Here is a 20,918-nt window from a genome sequence, read left to right as displayed (position 1 = left end):
CTGCCATTCCATGCTTTGTCTCTTTGTTTGTGGATCATATTCAAAGCACTGTGACTCATCACCTGTTACAATCAGATTGATCAAGGAGGGATCATCATCAACAACTTGGATATGCTCTTTAAGTACTTCAAGTCCGAGTAGCTTTTGTTCATCAGCCAAACAGTGCACAAGAAACCTAATGTAGATCTTCCATTTGCCCAAATGTACAAATGACCATGCGGAGAGACGCAGTCATTGTGGCCAGCTGCCACTGTGTCTTATATCGTGGTCCAACATGCTTTGAAGTGTGTGCAGTGCATTCACTTCTGGAGATTAATTGTCAAACTGTGTGTGCACAATGTGCATGTATGTACACAAGGGTTGATCAAAAAGTTTGAATGCTCATATAATTCTTGAAAGGATAGTGTTAGCTAAAATATTGTGAGCTGGGCTTACAGTGACATCTTTTGTGCATGCATACACCAATTTTTAACTTGTCATGTACCAATGGAAAGCTGTGCTTTGGAATGATGAGTCACGGTACATGGTCTACCAGTCTGATGGCTGTGCCTAGGCATGGCAAATGCCTGGAGAAAGCTATCTGCCAGTTATATTGTCCAACAATGAAGTTCAGCAGAGGACCATTTCATGGTTTGGCTTGGAACCATTGTTTTTGACAAAACCACGGATGCTGAGGTCTATCAAGACATCCTGGACAACAATGCATTACCTATATTGTTGTAATACTAAAAATAACAAAATTTCAACAAGGCACAAACATTAAATTTTGTTGCAAACTAGGAAAGCTATGAAAACATGAAATGCTTATTACTGTTTATGAAAATGTTACTGTGATGGAGAAGGGGGAATCGGCTTTTGAGGCATTTTAGAGGCCATAAATGGCATGGAGTCCAAATCACATGTGAAGGTCATGCTCATTGCATTTTTTTTACAACAAAGAGATGATGTTATTAGAATTCATTCCACGAGGCCCCACTGTTAATGCAACCTACCACCAAGTTTTAAGATGGTTGAGAGATGCAACCTGCCATAAATTACTTAAAAAATAGCAGAATGGTTAACCTCCTCACCACAATGATGCACCATGTCACTTGTCATCCAAAATTTTTTTGACTGGCATGAACATAACTATCATGCCACACCCACCCTATTTATCTGATTTGGCACAGTGCAACCTTTGGTTATTCCAAAAATTAAAACAAGACATAAAGGAAAAACAATGAGTTGGTTCAAGAAATCCATTCAAAAACAGCTGACTGCCTAAAGGCATTCAGAAAAGATGACATCTGAAACTGTTTTGATTAGTGGCAAGTATGATGGAACAAGTTCATGGTTTCAGATAAAGATTATATTGAAGAACCTTAGCAATGAGACAGTTTATCATTGAATAAAATAAATTTTTTGCAACATTCATTAAATGTTTTGATCAAACCTTGTATAGTGTATACATTTTAAAGGTAAACTTATGTTATTTATATCAGTACAATGCTACCAGTGATCATTGGTATAATTGTGTGAGGCACTAGTGGAAGATGTTATGTAGTTCTGTAGGAAGTGACAGTTTTGCAATTCAAGTGTTCAGTTTGTCAATTTTTTGAAATCACGTGCATCATTACTGCTGAATAAATATCATGTCATATACCATCAAGCAACTTTTTTTTTTTTTTTTTTGAATCCCCTCTACAACATCAGATGTAAGTTTGTTCCAACAGGCAATTACCCACTAGCTGAAGGCAAATTTCTGCACATCTATCCTGCAACAATCCTTCCTTAATTTGATTTTATACCCCCCTCGTTGTGTAGTCTGAACAAGAGGAAGGATTCCATCAGCATTGAAATTACTCAATCAAATATGTCAAACAAAACCATAAACACCTCAGTCATATCTCTGACATTAGACAAATGGCATGAAAAAAGTTTAATTTATTGAAGGTTCCAAAAATTTACAACAAGAAGACACAATAGATTTAACTAGGTTTTCCAACAAATTGATGACAATTTATTGGAAAATGACGTTATGGACAATGCAAAAATTTTTGATAACTGGGTGGTTTCTAACCATTATGCTCAGTTATATGACAAAGGATTGGAATGGCCTCCAGGGGTACCTGGTTTAAAACCATGTGATTTTTATTTATAGAACAAAGTGTTTTGAAGAATCCATGAACCATTAGCCCGGGGGCTCACATCTGGTGAGTATGGGCTTGGCACATCCAGGGTCCTGAACTGGATATCATCATTCTTATCTTTCTTGGTGATTCCCCTTCTGCTTTTGACTCTCTCTCAGGATATGCTCTTTAAGTACTCGGGAATTTTTTTTTTTTTCCTGGTGCAGCATAAGCCTCAGGCTTCCTTGCACCATATGGCTATTAATAATAAATAATTCCTAATCTTAAGAAAGTGAGTGAAGATACTTTTTTTCCATTTTGGAAGAAACCTAGGAACATGTTCTTTGCAACTTCGCATTCTGACTGCGGTACATTATTTTTAAGCATGAAGGACATGTTTTCATGAATTTCCCAACACTATATAAAATGGTATGATGAATAAAAAAAAATTGCCCTGTACATGTGTATGTTTTGAGTAAAAATAAAATTCTTAAGGTACATATGCATATTTTTTTGATTGCTGCTTTAACTAACCTTTCCAATAAACTGCCCAATATTGGTCTGATCATCAGGTAAGAGGGCTTCGACTGTATAAGCGTTTTAGTTTATGTTGATTGTTGTATACTGCTTGTTACTGATAATTATTTTAATTGTTTATCATTAATTCATACATTTACACAAGAATTGCCAACAATGGCATTTAGCTCTGTGGATTGCTTTTATTTGTGCTCTTGCTAAATAATTTATAAATATGGTTTTAAGATATTTATTTTAAATTCTTTTGTGAAACTCTAGTATAGTGCAATAAAGTTCATCAGGTTTGACTATTTATAATCAAGGAATGGTAATATTTATGCTAAATTTGTGATAAGTCTGTTTTGGCAGTTAGAGCATTCTTTGTTCTAACTGTCAATTCCAACTGCTGCCAATGCTTTAGCATAGCACTGGTATTTGAAAGTTTGAAGAGCTGCTTTTAAATTCTATAAGTTATGGATGCAGGGACTTTAATTAGGTGGAGGGGGTTTGTCACATTGATTAGTTGTATCTAATTTTGGAACAAAATATCACCTTATTGGAAACAATATATATTTTTAAATACTGAGGTTTAATTAGTAAAGGCCTATGCAGCCATATAATAACACCACTGCTAGGAGAGGCTTAATTTCTGCAAATTGCAGAAGCTGGAGACTAGGCACCTGCGAGGTGATCTGATTGAGGTGTATAAGGCCTTGAATGAGTTGAGCATGCTGAATTCTGATGGGATTCTTCCACTTGTTCAGATTATGAACCTAAGGGGGCATAAATTGAAATTGAGAAAGGACAGATGTAGAATAGATGTGTGGAAATCTGCCTTTAGCCAGCGGATGATTAATTGCTGGAACAAACTTCCATCTGTCATTGTGGAAGTTGATAGGTTAAATTAATTTAAGGAGGAACTGGACAAACATTTAGAGGGGATTGTTTTGTAATTTTTTTTTTTTTTTTTTTTTGGCTGATGCTGCATAAGCTCATACACTGCTGGAGAAAGACATGGTGACCTACTCCAGTATTTTTCACCGGAAAACTTTATGAACAAGCTCAAGAATTTATTAGAGATGATACCTGAAGGTGGATCCTCCAGGCTGGAATGTATCAAACATGCTACTGGAGAACAGAACAGCGATGACCTGTTTCTAGTAATGTGGGTACAGATGATGCAATTTGGTTAAAGCCTTCGGGAGGCCTGTTTGCTGAGGCAGGCCACAATGGAAGGAACAGTCTGTGCTGTACAAAAACACATAGGATTGGCACATGAAATGTTTGGAGTTTGAATCATGAAAAAGCTGGATATCATTAAGAGTGAAATGGATAGGACCAAGATTGACATCCTCTGTGTCAGTGAAATAAATTGGACGGGAAATGGCTACTTTCAGTGAGACGATTTTATAGTTTACTCCTCTGGGAATGAAAAAATCAGGAGAAATTGTGTGGCATTTATAGTGAACAAGAGAATTGCCAGTAAGTGACAGAGTAATGGCCATCTGCATTAATGGAAAACTGCTTAAAAGTCATATTTCTTCAAGTCTTTGCACCAACAACAGATGCAACTGATCAACAAGGAATTAGGAAAAGATAGCAAGAATACATGGAAGAACTGTATGCAAATAAAAACAAACATCAACAGATTGAAGCGGAAGGGCAGGATGAACTAGAACCCGATATTTTAGAGGAAGAGATAGTATGGGCTGCAGCAACTACTAAGGAGAAAAGCCCTTGGAATTGATAGAATACCATCAGAATTGTTAGCACTTTTGCCAATTACAGTTATCACCGCTTTGTGCCGGAAGATTTGGAAATCAATCTGTGGCCAAAAGACTGGAAGAGATCAGTGTTTATTCCAATCCCAAAGAAGGGAGACACCCGAAATTGCTTGAACTACCGTACAATAGCCTTGATATCATATGCAAGCTATTAAAAATCATTCAAGCCCAATTGTATAGAATCATGGAAGCAGAACTGCCTGATGTTGAAGCTGGTTTGTGCAAAGGAAGAGGCACTCATGATCACATCACAAACATCTGTTGGATCATGGAAAAAGCCCATGAATTTCAGAAAGTTGGATACATGTGATTCATTGACTATACCAAAGCATTGATTGTGTTGAGTACGGGAAATTGAGGAATTCTTTGATATAATTGGGAGTACCTGCACACTTGGTTGAGCTAATAGGATCATTGTACACCAATCGAAAAGCAACTGTCAGAACTACATTTGGAGATACAGACTGGTTTAAAATCGGAAAAGGTGTGCGACAGGGCTGTATCTTATTCCCATTTCTATTTAATTTGTATACTGAATCAGTTATGAGAAAATTGTATTTGGATGAGTCAGAAATTGGAGTGAAAATTGGCAGCAGAAACAAATAATTTAAGATATGTAGATGATACAACTCTGCTTACAGAAAATGAAGATCTAATACAGCGATTCTCAAACGTTTTGGTCTCAGGACCCCTTTACACTCTTAAATAAAAATTATTGAGGACCCTAATGTCTTAGTCTTAGTATAATGTCTTAGTATTATTATTATGAAAATAGGTTTGACCTCACGGACTCCCTGAAAGGGTCTTGGGGACCCCCAGGGGTCTGCAGACCAACTTTGAGAACCGCTGATCTAATACAATTGATTTTAATGGTTAAAGATGAGAGCAAAAAAGCAGGATTGCAGCTTAACATCAAGAAAACAAAAAATGTGACAATAGCTGGGATAGGAGAAGTAAAATTAATAATGAAGAGCTCAAATCTGTCCGGGATTTCATCTTTCTTGGATCTAAGGTCGACTGGGGCAGAGAATGTGGCCCTGAAATTAAAAGAAGAATTTCACTTGAATGCAGAACAGTGCTGAGTATGGAGAAGATTATTATTATTAGCCATATAGTGCAAGGAAGCCTGAGGCTTATGCTGCACCAGCCACAAAAAAAATTTCCAAGTTACCCTGAGAGAGAGAGAGAGAGAGAGAGAGAGAGAGAGAGAGAGAGAGAGAGAGAGAGAGAGAGAGAGAAATAGAAAGGAATCACCAAAAAAGAGAAGAATGATGATATCTGGCAGCTCAGGACCCTGGGTGTGTGCCAAGCCCATACTCACCAGATGTAAGTCCCTGGGGTTGATTTGGAAAGACTAGTTTTAAGGCTGATGTCTTCGTTTTAAGACATCAGCCTTAAAACGAAGACCAGAATGGTTAATGCTATAGTGTTTCCCATAACAACTTACGAGTGTGAAAGCTGGACAATGAAAAAATCAGACAAAAGAAACATTGACATTTTTGAACTCTGGTGCTGGAGAAAGCTGCTTCACATACCATGGACAGCGAAAGTTACGAACAGAGGGGTTTTGGATTGCATCAAGTCAGAAACATCACTGGGAGCCAAGATCACCAAGCTACGATTGACATATTTCGGTTATGAAATGCGATCCAATTCATTGGAAAAATCGATAATGCTAAGAAAGGTCAGTGGAACAAGGAGAAGAGGTCAGCAAAGAACACACTGGCTTGGAAGCATAAAGAGCGACACTGGCATGAGCATGAACGACTTGAAAGTAGCTGTTGAAGACTGGAAAGTATGGAGATAGCTTGCCCATAAAGTCTCCGAAAGTCAGCTGTGACTGAACGGATGAAAACAAACAACAATTCATATATTAAAATTAATCTCCTCTTTAAAATTAAATTAGAAGATAAAAGTTGTTAGCTTAATTCAATAGAAGGTAATTAATGGTTAGTTCAAAAACATGTACCATTTGAATAATGGTCACTAATTGGTTTGTACCTACATTCTTTTTAATAATTATTTTATATTTTAAGCATATTAACCATAAAGCTTGCCCCTTTTTTATACCAATAAATGATTAATTATAATCTAATAGTATTGTATTTAATTCTATATAATTTTCCATGTATATTTAGTAAATTACAATATAAATAAATGATACATTTTCTGCTTATGCTCAGGAACAACCATACATAAGGTCAGAGGAGTTCACAAAATAGTGAGATACAAGAACATTGCCATATTTAGCAGTCATTGTCTTGAACCACGGTCAGTCAGTGCTTGTTCTTCTGTACCCTTGTGCTTGATAACATGGTTCTCTTATGTATGCCATTAACATTATTGTTAGACCTAATAATAATGTTAATGGCATTTCACTATTGTATGATGTGCACAGAAATAGTTAGTATTATATTAATTACTCTATTTGCATATTGATGAGCATTGGCCCAAATGATATACTTATCAATATGTAAAGCAAGTTAATAAGATCTCTTTGTATTCCTTTTTCTTTTATTTGCATTGTGTAGTTTTAATCTTTATTATTTTTCACTAATTACTTGTTTTATTTTATTTTGAATGGTATTAATTTTCATTTTCTTGCTGATGCTTGCTTATTTACATTGATAATTGTCCTACAATCATAGCTATACTACTTTATTTATTAATTAAAGCAATGTTTAATTGTATTAAAATGGCATTCCAGATCACTCGCAGATTTATACATTAATTTATATATTCTGAACAGGTGAAAACAACAATATTGTATTTTATACTTATCTGAGTGTGTTACATCAGCCATAGAATATAGATTTTTTTAATGAATAAAATCAGTTCTTATAAATTAATTCCATCAGTTGCATTGTTATTTTATTTAACAAGCTGCATGTATCTGTTAGGAGATATTGCAGAATTTATGTTCTGTATTAATATTAGTAAATTGATAAGAGGAGTTTACCTCAATATAGTACGTGGAACACTTCCGTATGATACCCTCCAGAAATTAAAACGAAAAAATCGACAACTTACCGGTACATTAAAGTAAAATATAAATAATTAAAGTGAAATATAAATAATTAAATAATCAATTTAACACAATTCAAAATCAATTCAAAACAATTAAAATTCAAATTAACGCAATTAAAAGAATCTAACGAAAATATTCAAAACGATTTTCCTTCCTGAAGCTGTCAATGCTTTTCGACCGACTGTCGTGATCACAGGAATTTTCATTCCTGTGATCACGACAGTCGGTCGAAAAGCATTGACAGCTTCAGGAAGGAAAATCGTTTTGAATATTTTCGTTAGATTCTTTTAATTGCGTTAATTTGAATTTTAATTGTTTTGAATTGATTTTGAATTGTGTTAAATTGATTATTTAATTATTTATATTTCACTTTAATTATTTATATTTTACTTTAATGTACCGGTAAGTTGTCGATTTTTTCGTTTTAATTTCTGGAGGGTATCATACGGAAGTGTTCCACGTACTATATTGAGGTAAACTCCTCTTATCAATTTACTAATATTATCACCAACGTAGAACATATTGAGTAGTACAGCTCTGATTCATACTATCTAGTTCTGTATTAATATAATTTTTAATATGCTCCAATAAAATGTAAGGAGAGATTTTTTTTTTTTTTTGGTCAAACATTAGATTGAGCCATGGGGTCTGCCCAAGTGTATTTCCCTTACAGCTAATTTTTAATGCAAATATTGCTAAATAATATGACATTAAATAATGGCTAAAACTAATAAGTAAAAACAAAGTTGATATATATATATATATATATATATTATCTTCAGTTTTAGAAGTTATATAAAAGGTTAAATATTTAAATTTAAACAGGTAGTAAGCACTCTGATGAATTGTTTGCAAAGAGGTAGAGCTTGTTTGGTGATTCCTAAGAAAAGAACTATTGATGAGCTAAAAAGTAGTCGAAATATGGTAAGTAGAAAATGCTAATTTTTAATCCTTTAAGATTTGCCATCATATAATTTTTATTACTCAGCTGAGCAACAGTGTTTTTGTTGTTTTGGTTTTTTTTAGGAGCATTAGCAACTAAGGCCATATTGCTCCGGGGAATGATCACCACATATTATTATATGTGGTGGTCATTCCCTGACCTTTCCGCATCCTCCATATTTGATGGTCACGGGCTCGAACCTGGGTCTAATCAAGAAACGTGTGCTACGCACTGCTACTCCTGCCTGCTTGGCTACGGAGGCACCCGAGCAACAGTGTGTGTTCACCATTGCTAATTATTATTAATTTATTTTAAGCAACCTCAGGTTTAATATTTTAATTATTCTTATCCTCAGGTTTAATTATCCTTTTGCAATAAAAGTGATTTCAAGCACTCATATAGAGATTTATTTATTTTTTTCTAATTGTCTTATGAAGTGCATTCATAAACTGACTCATTGAAATTAGCTCATATTGAATGAATCAGTAAGTCTTTTATAATGTTGACACAACACTATTTCAGTGATGGATTGCCACTGGCAGTCAAAGAGCATGTATAGTGTTTAGTTAGAGATGTATCTGTGCTTTAATTTTGATTAGCATCAAGTATGAAAGGATATTTATTCATTGAATAAATTGTCTATTTTATTGATCAGATTGTCTAAGCTGTGAGGTTTATCCATTCTAAAGGTGAGTCAGAATTATGTAAACACTTTAATGAAGTGAGTTAGAATTATGTAAACACGACATTATTTTGTAGACAATGTTCAGTTTCAATAAAAAAGTGTTCACTTTAAACTTAAAATAAATGATTAGGTTTTAACTGGTGACCCATTAAGCTCTGAGAATAATTGACTAACATTAGAAGAGAGGAGAAGTGCATTCTGAAATAGTACTGGAAGTATGAAAACATTAAAGAAGTTCAGTCTGTTTGGGACTGAATGCATTAATAGTAACCTGCTTCTGATAAGTTTGAAGAACATAGAACTATTTACAGCATTAATAAGGAAAAGCTGAAAGAAAAGGAACACCAAGGCGTGCTGGAAACATCCAAGCTGTTAGAAGTGCATATGATCAATCACTAAAGAAGTCAACATGAGAGTATTCCTGAGAACTGTGTTCCAGTCATTAGAGTATTATGAGAATCTTAAAAGCACATAAAGTTTAAACATTTTATTTTATACCTTGGCTATTTCATGTGATTCTGGAATGTTATCCTGATGAACAAGCACCATTTTGTGACAGTGCCACCAACTTTTGTAAGTAGTACTATAAGAAGAACAGTAAAGCTGGCAATTTTCAGGATGTGATCATCAGATGAAGTGATGTTCAGATTAAATTCTGATATTCTTCTGATCAGATTGTTCTGATATTCCCGGTCAGAGACTTGGCAATTTGGAATCTCCTCTCTTTGATCTTCTCTGGCTTAAAATCTCTCTACCTCATTGTGTCAAACTCATCTGTTGTCTCTACCGTTCTCCCAACTCCACTAATCAGTTGGAGCTCTTTGACTTCCTCTCTTTGCAACTTGACTTTCTCCAGTCCAACTTTCCTAACAGTGAGGTAATTTTCCTTGGTGGTTTTAATGTTTACAACTCCAGCTGGCTTCCGTTTTCTAGTCACACCGACCCAGCAGGTCGAGATGCTGAGGCTTTTGCAATTACTAATGACGTAGCACAGATTGTTCATTTACCTACAAGAATACCAGACAATCCTAATCATACAGCCAATACGCTTGATCTTTTTCTCACAAACAACCCTTCTAAGTACACGGTCGAAGTGAGAGGTCCTTTAGGCACTTCAGATCACAACTTGGTGATTGTCTCTTCTCCAATGGAACCTTTATCTCATGGCTATTCCCAACCTCGTGTTGTTTGGCATTACAAGAATACAAAATGGGATGACCTGCGAGACTTCTTTTCTTCTTTTCCTTGGTCGGATTACTGTTTCAAAACTTCTGATGTCAACGTTTGCTCAGATCATGTCAGTGAAATTATTCTTGCAGGAATGGAATCCTTTATTCCACACTCCACTTTAAAATCTCGTCCTTTATCTAAACCTTGGTTTTCCAATAAATGTGCTAAGGCTGTCCAAGAGAAGAATGTTGCATATCGTAATTGGCTTGTTTCTAATTCTTCAGTTTCATTTTCTGCCTACACCAAAGCTTGCAACAATTGTAAAGCAGTAATTAATCAGTCCAAACTAGAGTTTGAACACGCTAAGAGTAGAAAACTTGCTTCTTGCCCTAATGTTAGCCGAGCATTCTGGTCTCTTGCCAAAGCTATTGGCCGCAACTTTTGCCCATCTCTGCTCCCACCTCTGTCCAAACCAGATGGTTCTGTTGTCACTTCAGCCAAGGATAAAGCTGACCTGCTAGCATCCTATTTTTCTTCCAGCTCATGTATTAATGATCTTGGTAAAACACCTCCCACCATTCCCAACACGCTCCATTCAATGCCTACTGTGATCTTCCGTCCTGATGGTATTTCTCCACTTGTTCTCAAAACCTGTGCTCCTGAACTTACTCCTATTCTTTGCCGCCTTTTTTCACTTTCTTATTCCAAAGGTGTTTTTCCTTCTGCTTGGAAATTTGCTCATATCCAGCAAGTTCCTAAAAAAGGGTGACAAATCCCTCCCATCCAATTATTGTCCCATTGCAATTACTTCTACTCTTTCTAAAGTAATGGAGAAATCAATTAAACGCCAACTCTTAAACTACCTAGAAACCTTCCATCTGATCAACGATCGCGAGTATGGATTCTGTCAGTGTTGATCCACTGGTGATATTCTGGCTTATGTAACCCATTTATGGACTAATTCAATGGAAAGGTTCGGTGAAACACAAGTAGTTGCTCTTGACATCTCAAAGGCTTTTGATCGTGTTTGGCATAAAGGTCTTCTAAACAAGCTTCCATGTTATGGTTTGCCAACTTATTTTAGTAATTGGTTATCCAGTTTTCTCTCTGATCGCTCACTGCGGGAGATGGTAGATGGCTCTCTGTCTTCTAACTTCTCCACTAATGCCGGTGTCCCCCAAGGTTCAGTTCTTTCCCCCACTCTTTTCCTCTTGTATATCAATGACCTTCTTCCATTGACTGGAAATCCTATCCATAGTTTTGCCGATGATAGCACATTGCATTCAACTTTCCATTTTGAGAAACCTTGTCCTGCTCAATCAGCTTCAACTTCTCGAAAATCTGCTACCAATTCCTTAAATGCCGATCTTCAGGTAATTCTCCAGTGGGGCAAAGACAACTTAGTTGATTTCAACCCTTCTAAAACTCAGTCTTGTCTTATATCTCACAAAAAGGATTCTTCTGCTCCTATGCTTATCTTTAGTGACACTCCGATTTCTAGGCAAAATGATATATCTCTTTTGGGGATTACCCTGACTTCTAGTCTCTCTTGGCACAAGCACATTACAAATATTGCTTCCTCTGCATCTAAAAACTTGGTTTTCTCTTTCGCTCTCGGCGTTACTTTTGTTCCAAACAGCTGCTCACTCTGTATAAATCGCAAATCCGCCCTGTCATGGAATATTGTTCCCACATCTGGGGTGGTGCCCCCAAAACCTCTCTCAGGCTTCTTGATTCCATTCAGAAGAGGGCAGTTAGGTTAATTAATGATTCATCTCTAACAGAGTCTCTCCACTTGCTTTCTCATAGACGCACTGTTTCTGCTGCATGCCTCTTCTACAGATACTTCCATTAGCACTGTTCTTCTGAATTGGCTTCTATAATTCCCGCTCTCTCTTTCAAAACAGTCTGAACACGTGCCGCCACCAGCCAACATCCATTTACTGTCCAACTTCAAACCCACAGAACCAACTTTTCATCTTCCTCATTTATTCATTCAACTGCCGTTTTCTGGAACAACCTTCCTTCATACGTATTTCCTGAAAATTACAATCTACAGAAGTTCAAGTCCAATGTCAACAAATATCTTCTTTCGTCTTCTCAACCTCCAATGCCGACCGGGCTAGCCGAGTGGGTAAAGTACCTGCCCGGCAACCCAAAGGTCGCAGGTTCGATTCCCGCCTCGGGCTTGGATCAAAGTACTGCAAAAACCTTGGGAGGTGCAATATGGCCACAGAAGCCGATGCGCCAACAACTACCAAATCAAAAAAAAAAAAAAAAAAAAAATCAACCTCCAACCCAAGCGCGGTACTAAGTACTATAGGTTCTAATACCTCTCGTGTTTGGGGTTCACATAAAAAAAAATTGTCATTTTACTCATCACAAGTGTGTACTGCGCCAGTACTTGGTTACTGAGCCAGTGACAATCCTTACCTCACTCTACAGAAAGATGTTAATCTGCTATGGAGCGTGTGCACTTTCCTCTCGTGGGATAATTAGACCTTACAGATTCATTGATGCTATTACTAGGCTGAGTTATCTTAAATTGTTAACGAAGATGCAGTTCCCTCAATATTAAACATTTTTGGATATACTGGTGTCATTTCAGTAGGCTGGTGTGCCTCTACACTTTCACTGCAATTTCTGTGCACATGTGGAAGTCCACATGCACACATTTTGCTGTGGCTAAATAATGCTCCCAAAGATCCTTTGGGTGAGAACAAAAAAGACGCCATTTCAGGGATCGACCAGTTAGTGTCTGTTTTCGCTAGTGAGGCTTCGGGGAGCAGAAAAGCTTCAAATAATGAAAATTCACATGTTACAAAAAAATAATGCTGGATAAACAACAGAAGTGTCAATTTGAGGCATCGTTTGTGACTTGACGCTCGACTACTATATTAGTGTCCATGCTTAAGACAGACAAATTAAAATATGGCTGTTAAAATACAAGATGTGGCAAAATCTAGAAAGTGGAATCAGTTGCGCAAGGCATCTTCATGGGTTGCACGAATGCAGAGCAAGAAGCACACATTCACCAGAAACTACAAAATGTCGGTTACTGACATGGGTGGATTATCCTATGAGCTCCTACTGATCATCGGAAAGCCGTATATTGTCACTACCAATGTGAATGTTACTGATGGACTCACTAATGGTGGCTCACTCACTAAATTATCCAAGATCGAATACAATGAAGAGCAACAGATACAGCGATTGTGACTTGAATTTACCACCTCGCCTAAGATTGGAAAGTTAGCTCTCAAGAAGTTACCAGTGATATTGGTTTTATATGTGCTTTACTATAGATTATTTGAAATATGTCCACAATGAATTCAGTCTGAATTAGATTCCGTGACTTGTGAATAACTTGTCTAATTTAAAAAAGACTGCCAAAACCAAGTACAGATAAACTTCACTATAATGAAATTGTATGGAGCTATAATGAAAATTTGTTGGTGTACTGCATATAGTATCATTATACAGTATACGTCACCTTTAAATCTTATGTTACTATTCACTTCCCCAAGAAATGCATGCTGAATTACAGAGAATTCACATAATTATAGATAACATTATAGGTATGCATGTATAAATGGATTACATGCATACACCATTTTGTTTACATCACAAGAAAAATGTAAGTATTGCTAATGATACAAAGTGTGCATGCAGAGTGACAGTGAATGAGCTTTTGAGAAAAAATACTTTTGAATTGGAGAATTATTTTTAAAAAATAGCTATTGTTCTTAAGGAATTCACAGTAAGGTATGTTAAATATTTTTAAATATCTTGCAAGTAATAACAAAGATTGCAGAGTTTTGTTTTTTCCACCATAATATTCTTGCAACTTTGATATATACAAGCTGCATTAAAACAAGTGCTTTGTTGTTTATTGTGTATAATTGTACATGCCTTCTAAAGAGAGAGCATTTGTATTTTGAGACATTATTTGCTGTTTGATACTTGTAATTCACTGCAAAAAAAATGGTATTTCTCTTTTCTAGCACTACCACTCATTCAGTAAACTTTGTAATATAGTGCTGACTACTCTTGGCATTTAGTATTAGTAATGGCCGCATCGTGCAAGAATGCGTATGGCTTATGCTGCACCAGCTAAAAAAAAAAAAAAAAAAAAAAAAAAAAAAACCCTGAATAAAACAATGATAAAAAAAAAATAAATAATAATTAATAAAAGAAAACAAAATTAAACCAACCTATCATCCTATGCGTTTCCCTCACCCGAAGGTACTATCCAGATGACCTTTGAATTTCCCCAAACTGTCAGCCTCTACCACCCATGCAGGCAACTTATTCCAGTAATTTATAACTCGCTGGCTAAAATAAAACTTCCTGCAGTCCAATGTAAACATCTCCCCCCCCCCCCCCGTAACTTGAATTTATGTCCCCTAGTTCTAGCATCATTTATAATCTTGAAAATTTTGTCCTCATTCATTTTACTGATGCCTCTCAGAGCCTTAAACACCTTAATCAAATTAGAGCTGTGTAAGCTGATCACAGAGCACTTGCATGAACCAGTGACAGTCTGACATAATTTTAGAGTAGCTAAGGGAGAGACAGATTGACTGACCTAGTGGTGGTGGTTATTGCTGAAAAAATGTACATTTGATTACAGTTTTTAAATTTTGTCTTGGTACTTACATTTTTATTGTGGTGTAAACAAAATGGATTACATGCATACCCATAATGTTATCTATAATTATGTGAATTCTCTGTAATTCTGCATGCATTTCTTGGGGAAGTGAATAGTAACATAAGATTTAAAGGTGCTGTATAATGATACTATATGCAGTACACAAACAAATTTTCATTATAGCTCCACATACATAAAAAACCTATTTGTTAAAATGTGCATAAATTAAATCATTTATAGTAAAGATTAACCATGAAGCTGCTTCAGGAGCTTTACTCTCATATTTTCAATACTACTTTGCCAAGTCAAATTAAAAGATAAATGATATAGAGATTTTTATCATCTACCTCAAATTGAACAGTTCTAATGTCCTGAAAATAATCATCTCCCCCCCCCCCCAACCCACAAGTTTACTTTAATATATATTGAGGGTAATTTTTCCTTTCAGTAAGCAGTTCTATGGCTAATCTTTACCATAAATATTGACTTATTTATGGACTTCCCCCACCATAATCAAGGTAAAATTTCATAACTGTAATGAAACATTTTCTTTCCAGCCATGCTCAGATATTGGGCATTTTGCCAAGGAGATGATTGTACTTTTGTATAAGGCAATGGTCAGGCCACACCTTGAATACTGCATACCAGGTCTGGAGGAATCATTTTAGGAAGGATGTACTAGAATGAGTACAGAGAAATGCAACAAGATTGGTTAGTGGAACAAAGGGGTTCTCTTACCAGGAGAGGCTTAAATTCGTAAGTTGCAGCATCTGGAGACTAGGCACCTGTAAGGTGATCTGACTGAGATGTACAAGGCCTTGAATGGTTTGAGCAGGCTCAATGCTGATGGGATACTTCCACTTGCTGAGATTAAGAACTTGAGGGGGCATAGATTCAAATTGAGGAAAGACAGTTGTAGAATAGATGTGCAGAAGTTTGCCTTTAGCCAGCAGGTAGTTGATTGATGGAACAGACTTCCATCTGTTGTTGTGGAAGTTGATAGCCTAAATAAATTTAAGGCTGAACTAGACAAACATTTGGAGTGACTGAATGGGTGAAATGGGAAGAGTTTTTTTTTTTTTTTTTTTTTTGGCCGATGCTCTATAAGCTTGCTTTCTTGCATCATATGCCTGAACTAATGCTAATTTTCTGTTTACCATTTTGTTCTTAAAATGACATCAACCTGGTCAACAGCTCGTGTGTAGCAAGAGTAGTTCATGCTTAATGCAAAAAGAAGAGCAATGACAGCCATTTTTGCATAGATTACAAATATTAAACAGCAGATAATATCCATGAAACATGGATACCTCATCTCCTCTTTTTAGTAGGTATGTACAGTTATACATAATAAACATAAAGCATTATTTTAATGCACAGCTTGTATACGTCAATTAAAATAAATTACTAATCATTGAAGCTTATTTTATATATAGCTTATATGATTACTAATGGTGGCAAATACTAAAAACTTAGTAATTATGTTATCATGTGTAACACAAAAATTATCTTTCTGATATTGAAAAATACATTAACTGTCTCTTCACTAATACCTACCACAATAAAACTAAAAGATTATATATTTTAAATGAAAATTGAGAAAATTCTGTAAGCATTAATAGAGTATCTTGTTAACACTATATCTTATTAAAATTTCTCCTGATTAATTAATAGACATGTTTTGAACTTTGCATGGATACTTTGATCCCAAATTTAAATCAAAACATATTTTGGTCCCATGATCTTCAAATTAATTTATCCAGCATATGAATTTTCCAGTGAAACCTTGGAGCACTTGAAGCTGTAATATAAAGTAGAAATTTATACATAAGGTGAACAAATATACATGATGTTACGAATACACAAGTCATTTTTTGATGGAACTGATATATTTATTAAGGTTTAATGTGTTTTATGTGATCAATAAATTAGCACAGCATATATGTCAGTTCATTTTCTGACTTTTTGGGAAGTAAGGTTGTTTTAATACTGTAAGTAATGAATGTGGGGGGGGGGGAGACTATTTTGATATCCCTGAATTTGCTGTTACCTGTATTGAAAGTATGGAAAGTGCCAGAAACTTCACATTTTTCATGTCTTATGCTTATTTACTGGTATTTCATAATGCATGAGATGCAAATGAGTGGTGTCAAGCTACCTTGCTTATTTGTTACTTTAACCTTTTTGTTGAATGGATTTCTGGACAGTATGCATATTAAGTTAACTGCAGCCATTATCAACCCACTGCAGGATGGAAGCCTCCTCAACAATTCATGCTGAGAGAAATGGACCATAATCTGCCACGCTGGTCCAGTGCGGGTTGGCAGATCGACCGTATTTAGCAGTCAGGGGCTTGAACCCCGGTCTACTCAGAGTGTGTGCTACTGCACTCCCGCTCCTGACCACTCGTCTATGATATTGTGATATGCCTGACCATGATTTTTCTGTTTTTCTCTGAAAAAAGTGACTGACGAATAAGCAGGCAACTGCCAACATACAGTTCCCTGTGCATGGTACAGGCCCTGTCTTCCGGACAGTCCTCTATAAAATACAACAGCATCACTCTTGAAGTATTATTTCTGCCACATTTATGCTTTGAGATATGCATATTACCAAAGTTGAATTTTTTTGAAAAATTTGGAAGCTTGTAAAAGTTGAAAACCTGTATATAATTGCTTTTAAATATTAATTTTTTTTCTTCTTTTGACTTTGTAGCCAAAGTCAAAAGTCAAAATTTTGTAGAAGAAAAAATATCATAAAAATATAAAAACTAGTCATTATTTTATTTGCAGTAATATTTCATCTATTTCAGTGTTTCCCAAACTGGGGTCCATGGACCCCTGGGGATCTGCGAAATGTTCAGAAGGGGTATCAAGCAATATGTTTTTATATATATATATATATATATATTGTTCAATTTTATAATTTAGTTAATTTTAATTTAAACTTATCTGTAGGGAATAAGGTGTACAAGGGACCTGACTAACAGACTATTAAAATAGTACTACTCTTAGTCTGAATAGCCTATGATTAAAGGTGAAAGGTAATAAAAGTAAGTCTGATAAATAGAGTTAATAAAGCAAAAGTTGAAATTCGAAAAGTGAAATTAACATTCTTCCCTTTGGTCATCGGCCTGCTATTTCATCAAGGGCTTTGAGCAAACCGATAGCCAATCTAAAGGAATTCCAGTTTGTTGAATAAGATATTGTTAACAAAAATAAACTTATATATCAATTCATATTTGCCTTTCTTAAATATTTACCAGAATTTTACCTAAATGTTAAACTCTGGCAAAACTGGTATAGGGACGACAGAAATGGGTATGTATGAGACATTCCTTTAGATTGGCTGTCGGTCTGCTCAAAGCCCTTGATGAAGTAGCAGACCAATGACCAAGTGGAAGAATGTTAATTTTACTTTTCTAATTTCAACTTTCGCTTTATTGACTTCTATTTATCATTACTTACTTTTATTACCTTTTGCCTTTAATCATAGGCTATCCAGACTAAGGCTAGTAATATTTTACTAGTCTGTTAGTCAGGTCCCTTGTACACCTTATTCCCTACAGATAAGTTTAAATTAAAATTAACTAAATTATAAAATTGAACAAAATATTTTCATGCATGTATAATTGACTATATACAATAGCTTTAACGTTGCATGTATTTGTCCTATTACAATAATATTAACACTACATCATTTTCAGTTATTAGCATGAACTCCAGTTTTTATATATATAAAGTAGTATTAATATATTGAATTAGGTATGTATAAATGGATGTGAAAGTTACACAAAGTGCCAGTAGCTAGAAGGGCGAGTAAAGTAGAAAAAGAAGTGTAGTAGATTTGTGAAAGGTGAAAGAATGTTAATGTCCTAGAGGTTATGATGAATTAAGAAAATTATGGGCTGAATTGCCAAGCCAATATAAAGTGGGGGAACTGTAAAGTAAAATTAATACATGAAAATGGTATAGCTGTCATCAGATGTGGAGGAAACATTTTTAGTAAATGGTCTAATATAGATAGTGCAAAAATGCTTGATCTGTTGTCAGCTGAAATAAATATTGATACCTGTTCAGGTATTTCATCAGGGGGCTACACCTGACCATGTATCAGGAACTGCATTTCTATACTTGTCCATAGTAGTAGAAGAAAAGTGAAGGCCAAAAAAAAAGCAACGAAAATGATATTAGCACTTTCTAATAGAGTATGGACAAGGTGGTCCCAACACATTGTAATTTATTTAGGCAAAAAAATTTAGGTAAAAATAAGTATCGAGTTGGGATAAAAATGGATAATATCAATAATATCAATATGTTTAATATAAATATGTAGAATTTAGTGTAGGATTTAATTTTGTATAGATAGGAAATCAATGTATTTTAAAAATAGATTTAGACCAAGCAAATAGTATAAGGGTGAGGTATTAAATTGAGAATGGGGAAGGGAAAAAGTAGTATTTTAAATAAATAAAGACGAAAAATAGCAATAGAAGTAGGATAGTAGGAACGTTCATGTCGCCCTCGTATTACACTAATAATTTAACGAACGGGAAGCATTTTAGAATTAGACAGCAGAAAGATAACAAGCAAAGAAAAAGTTATTAAATAACACTAAGCTTGCTGGGGTTGTGAAGCCTAACCTTATAGTAAGGGCTCTGGCATTTGTAAGCATTAGTATAATAGGGAGCTAATACCAAATGCTTGTACTGAAAGAAAAAATGTGTGTTGAATACCCTTTTATATATATTTGTGTGTGTGTGTGTGGGTGTGTGTGTGTGTGTGCAGATCCCAGTAGTTTGGGAGCTGTTGCTTTATTTGATTCAACTTATGAATCCGAATTCTAGCGAAAATTTCTTTAATTTTGGCTTGTGTAAGCCCACATATTCTTGAATCTAATTGAAAGGGTATGTATCCTCCTACACCAATTTTTGAAGCTATCATAAATATGAAAACAGCTACTATTACTAGTAAACACAGCTGATAGATAGCAGCATCTCTGTGTAGAGTTTCAACAGAATCTGTGTATATATATATAGATGTAATTTGTTGACACTGTATCAAAAGAATCTTTGGAATGTATGTGTATGTTTACTGTTTTTTGTTCCCTCACATGAAAAAATTACATATATAAGTGCATATTTGTGAAAGGGTTATTCCGGCAAGCTTTTACTTTAGCAGTTCATTTTACTTCCCATAAAATGACAATGCACAAAGAGTGCTTCTTTACCCCAGAGAGTGAATAATTTAGTTAAACAGTTTGGTAGCAATGCACTATCCACTGATGGCACAGTGTTGCTCAGTAATGTATGCAAAAAAAAAAAAAATAATAATTAATAAATAAATAAAAAATTGATTACCAATGAAAAGTATTTTCCCCCCCAACATTTACAAACAAAAAAGTTTTTTGAATTATTTGTATTATTGGTCTGAATACTGTCCTTAAGTTTTGTTGCTGCTGAATTTATGTGATATGTTGCTAATTTTCTGTTTGCATTTTTAATTATAGAGATCTCTTCAACCTCCACTACCGACTGATCTTGCTGTGAGTTTCTATGTACAGTCTCACAAATTGGTGTTTGCTGTTTATCACATAATTGGAAACAAATTTGAGGTCTTTCAGGTAAGAAAATCAGTTTCAAGGAGACGTATCACCTGTTTATTTTGAATGTTTTATATGCACACCGGGTGGTTACTTTATTAGGTACACTTCAGTGAGTAGGTCCCCTTTAGGACTCAGAATAGCACCTATTCTTTATTGCATGGACTCAGTGAGGTTGTCAAAAGTGTGTCACAGGGGATCCTGGCCCTTCACCCGCTGCCTCCTATGGTTGTATACTGAATAGATGCATCTCTCTCTCTCTCTCTCTCTCTCTCTCTGAACAGCTTATTTAAATTCATCACACATGCTCAGTTGTATTGGGATCTGGTGAGTGGGAAGGCTACCACACTAGGCTGAATTCACTTTCATATTTGTGAAATGAGTTCTGTAAAATTCTGGCCTTTGACTTCTTTTGGGGATGGTATGGGAAGGAAG

The 20,918-nt window shown here is 35.3% G+C and overlaps 1 protein-coding gene across 1 annotated transcript in view; it reads left to right on the top strand.

The window, feature by feature from the left end:
* rogdi (rogdi atypical leucine zipper) overlaps positions 1-20,918 on the top strand; it is a 129,958-nt gene that overhangs the window by 51,330 nt on the left and 57,710 nt on the right. Inside the window, exons 7-8 of the mRNA XM_090373652.1 lie at positions 8,262-8,360; positions 20,391-20,504. Coding sequence (XP_090229778.1) covers positions 8,262-8,360; positions 20,391-20,504 — 213 coding nt within the window. The remainder of the gene's footprint in view (positions 1-8,261; positions 8,361-20,390; positions 20,505-20,918) is intronic.

Source organism: Mastigoproctus giganteus, chromosome 5 (assembly GCF_048544385.1).
Source record: "Mastigoproctus giganteus isolate SK-2022 chromosome 5, ASM4854438v1, whole genome shotgun sequence".
NCBI lineage: Eukaryota > Metazoa > Arthropoda > Arachnida > Uropygi > Thelyphonidae > Mastigoproctus > Mastigoproctus giganteus.
The sequence above is the reverse complement of the archived record's forward strand: the minus strand, read 5'-3'. Positions and strand labels throughout refer to the sequence as shown.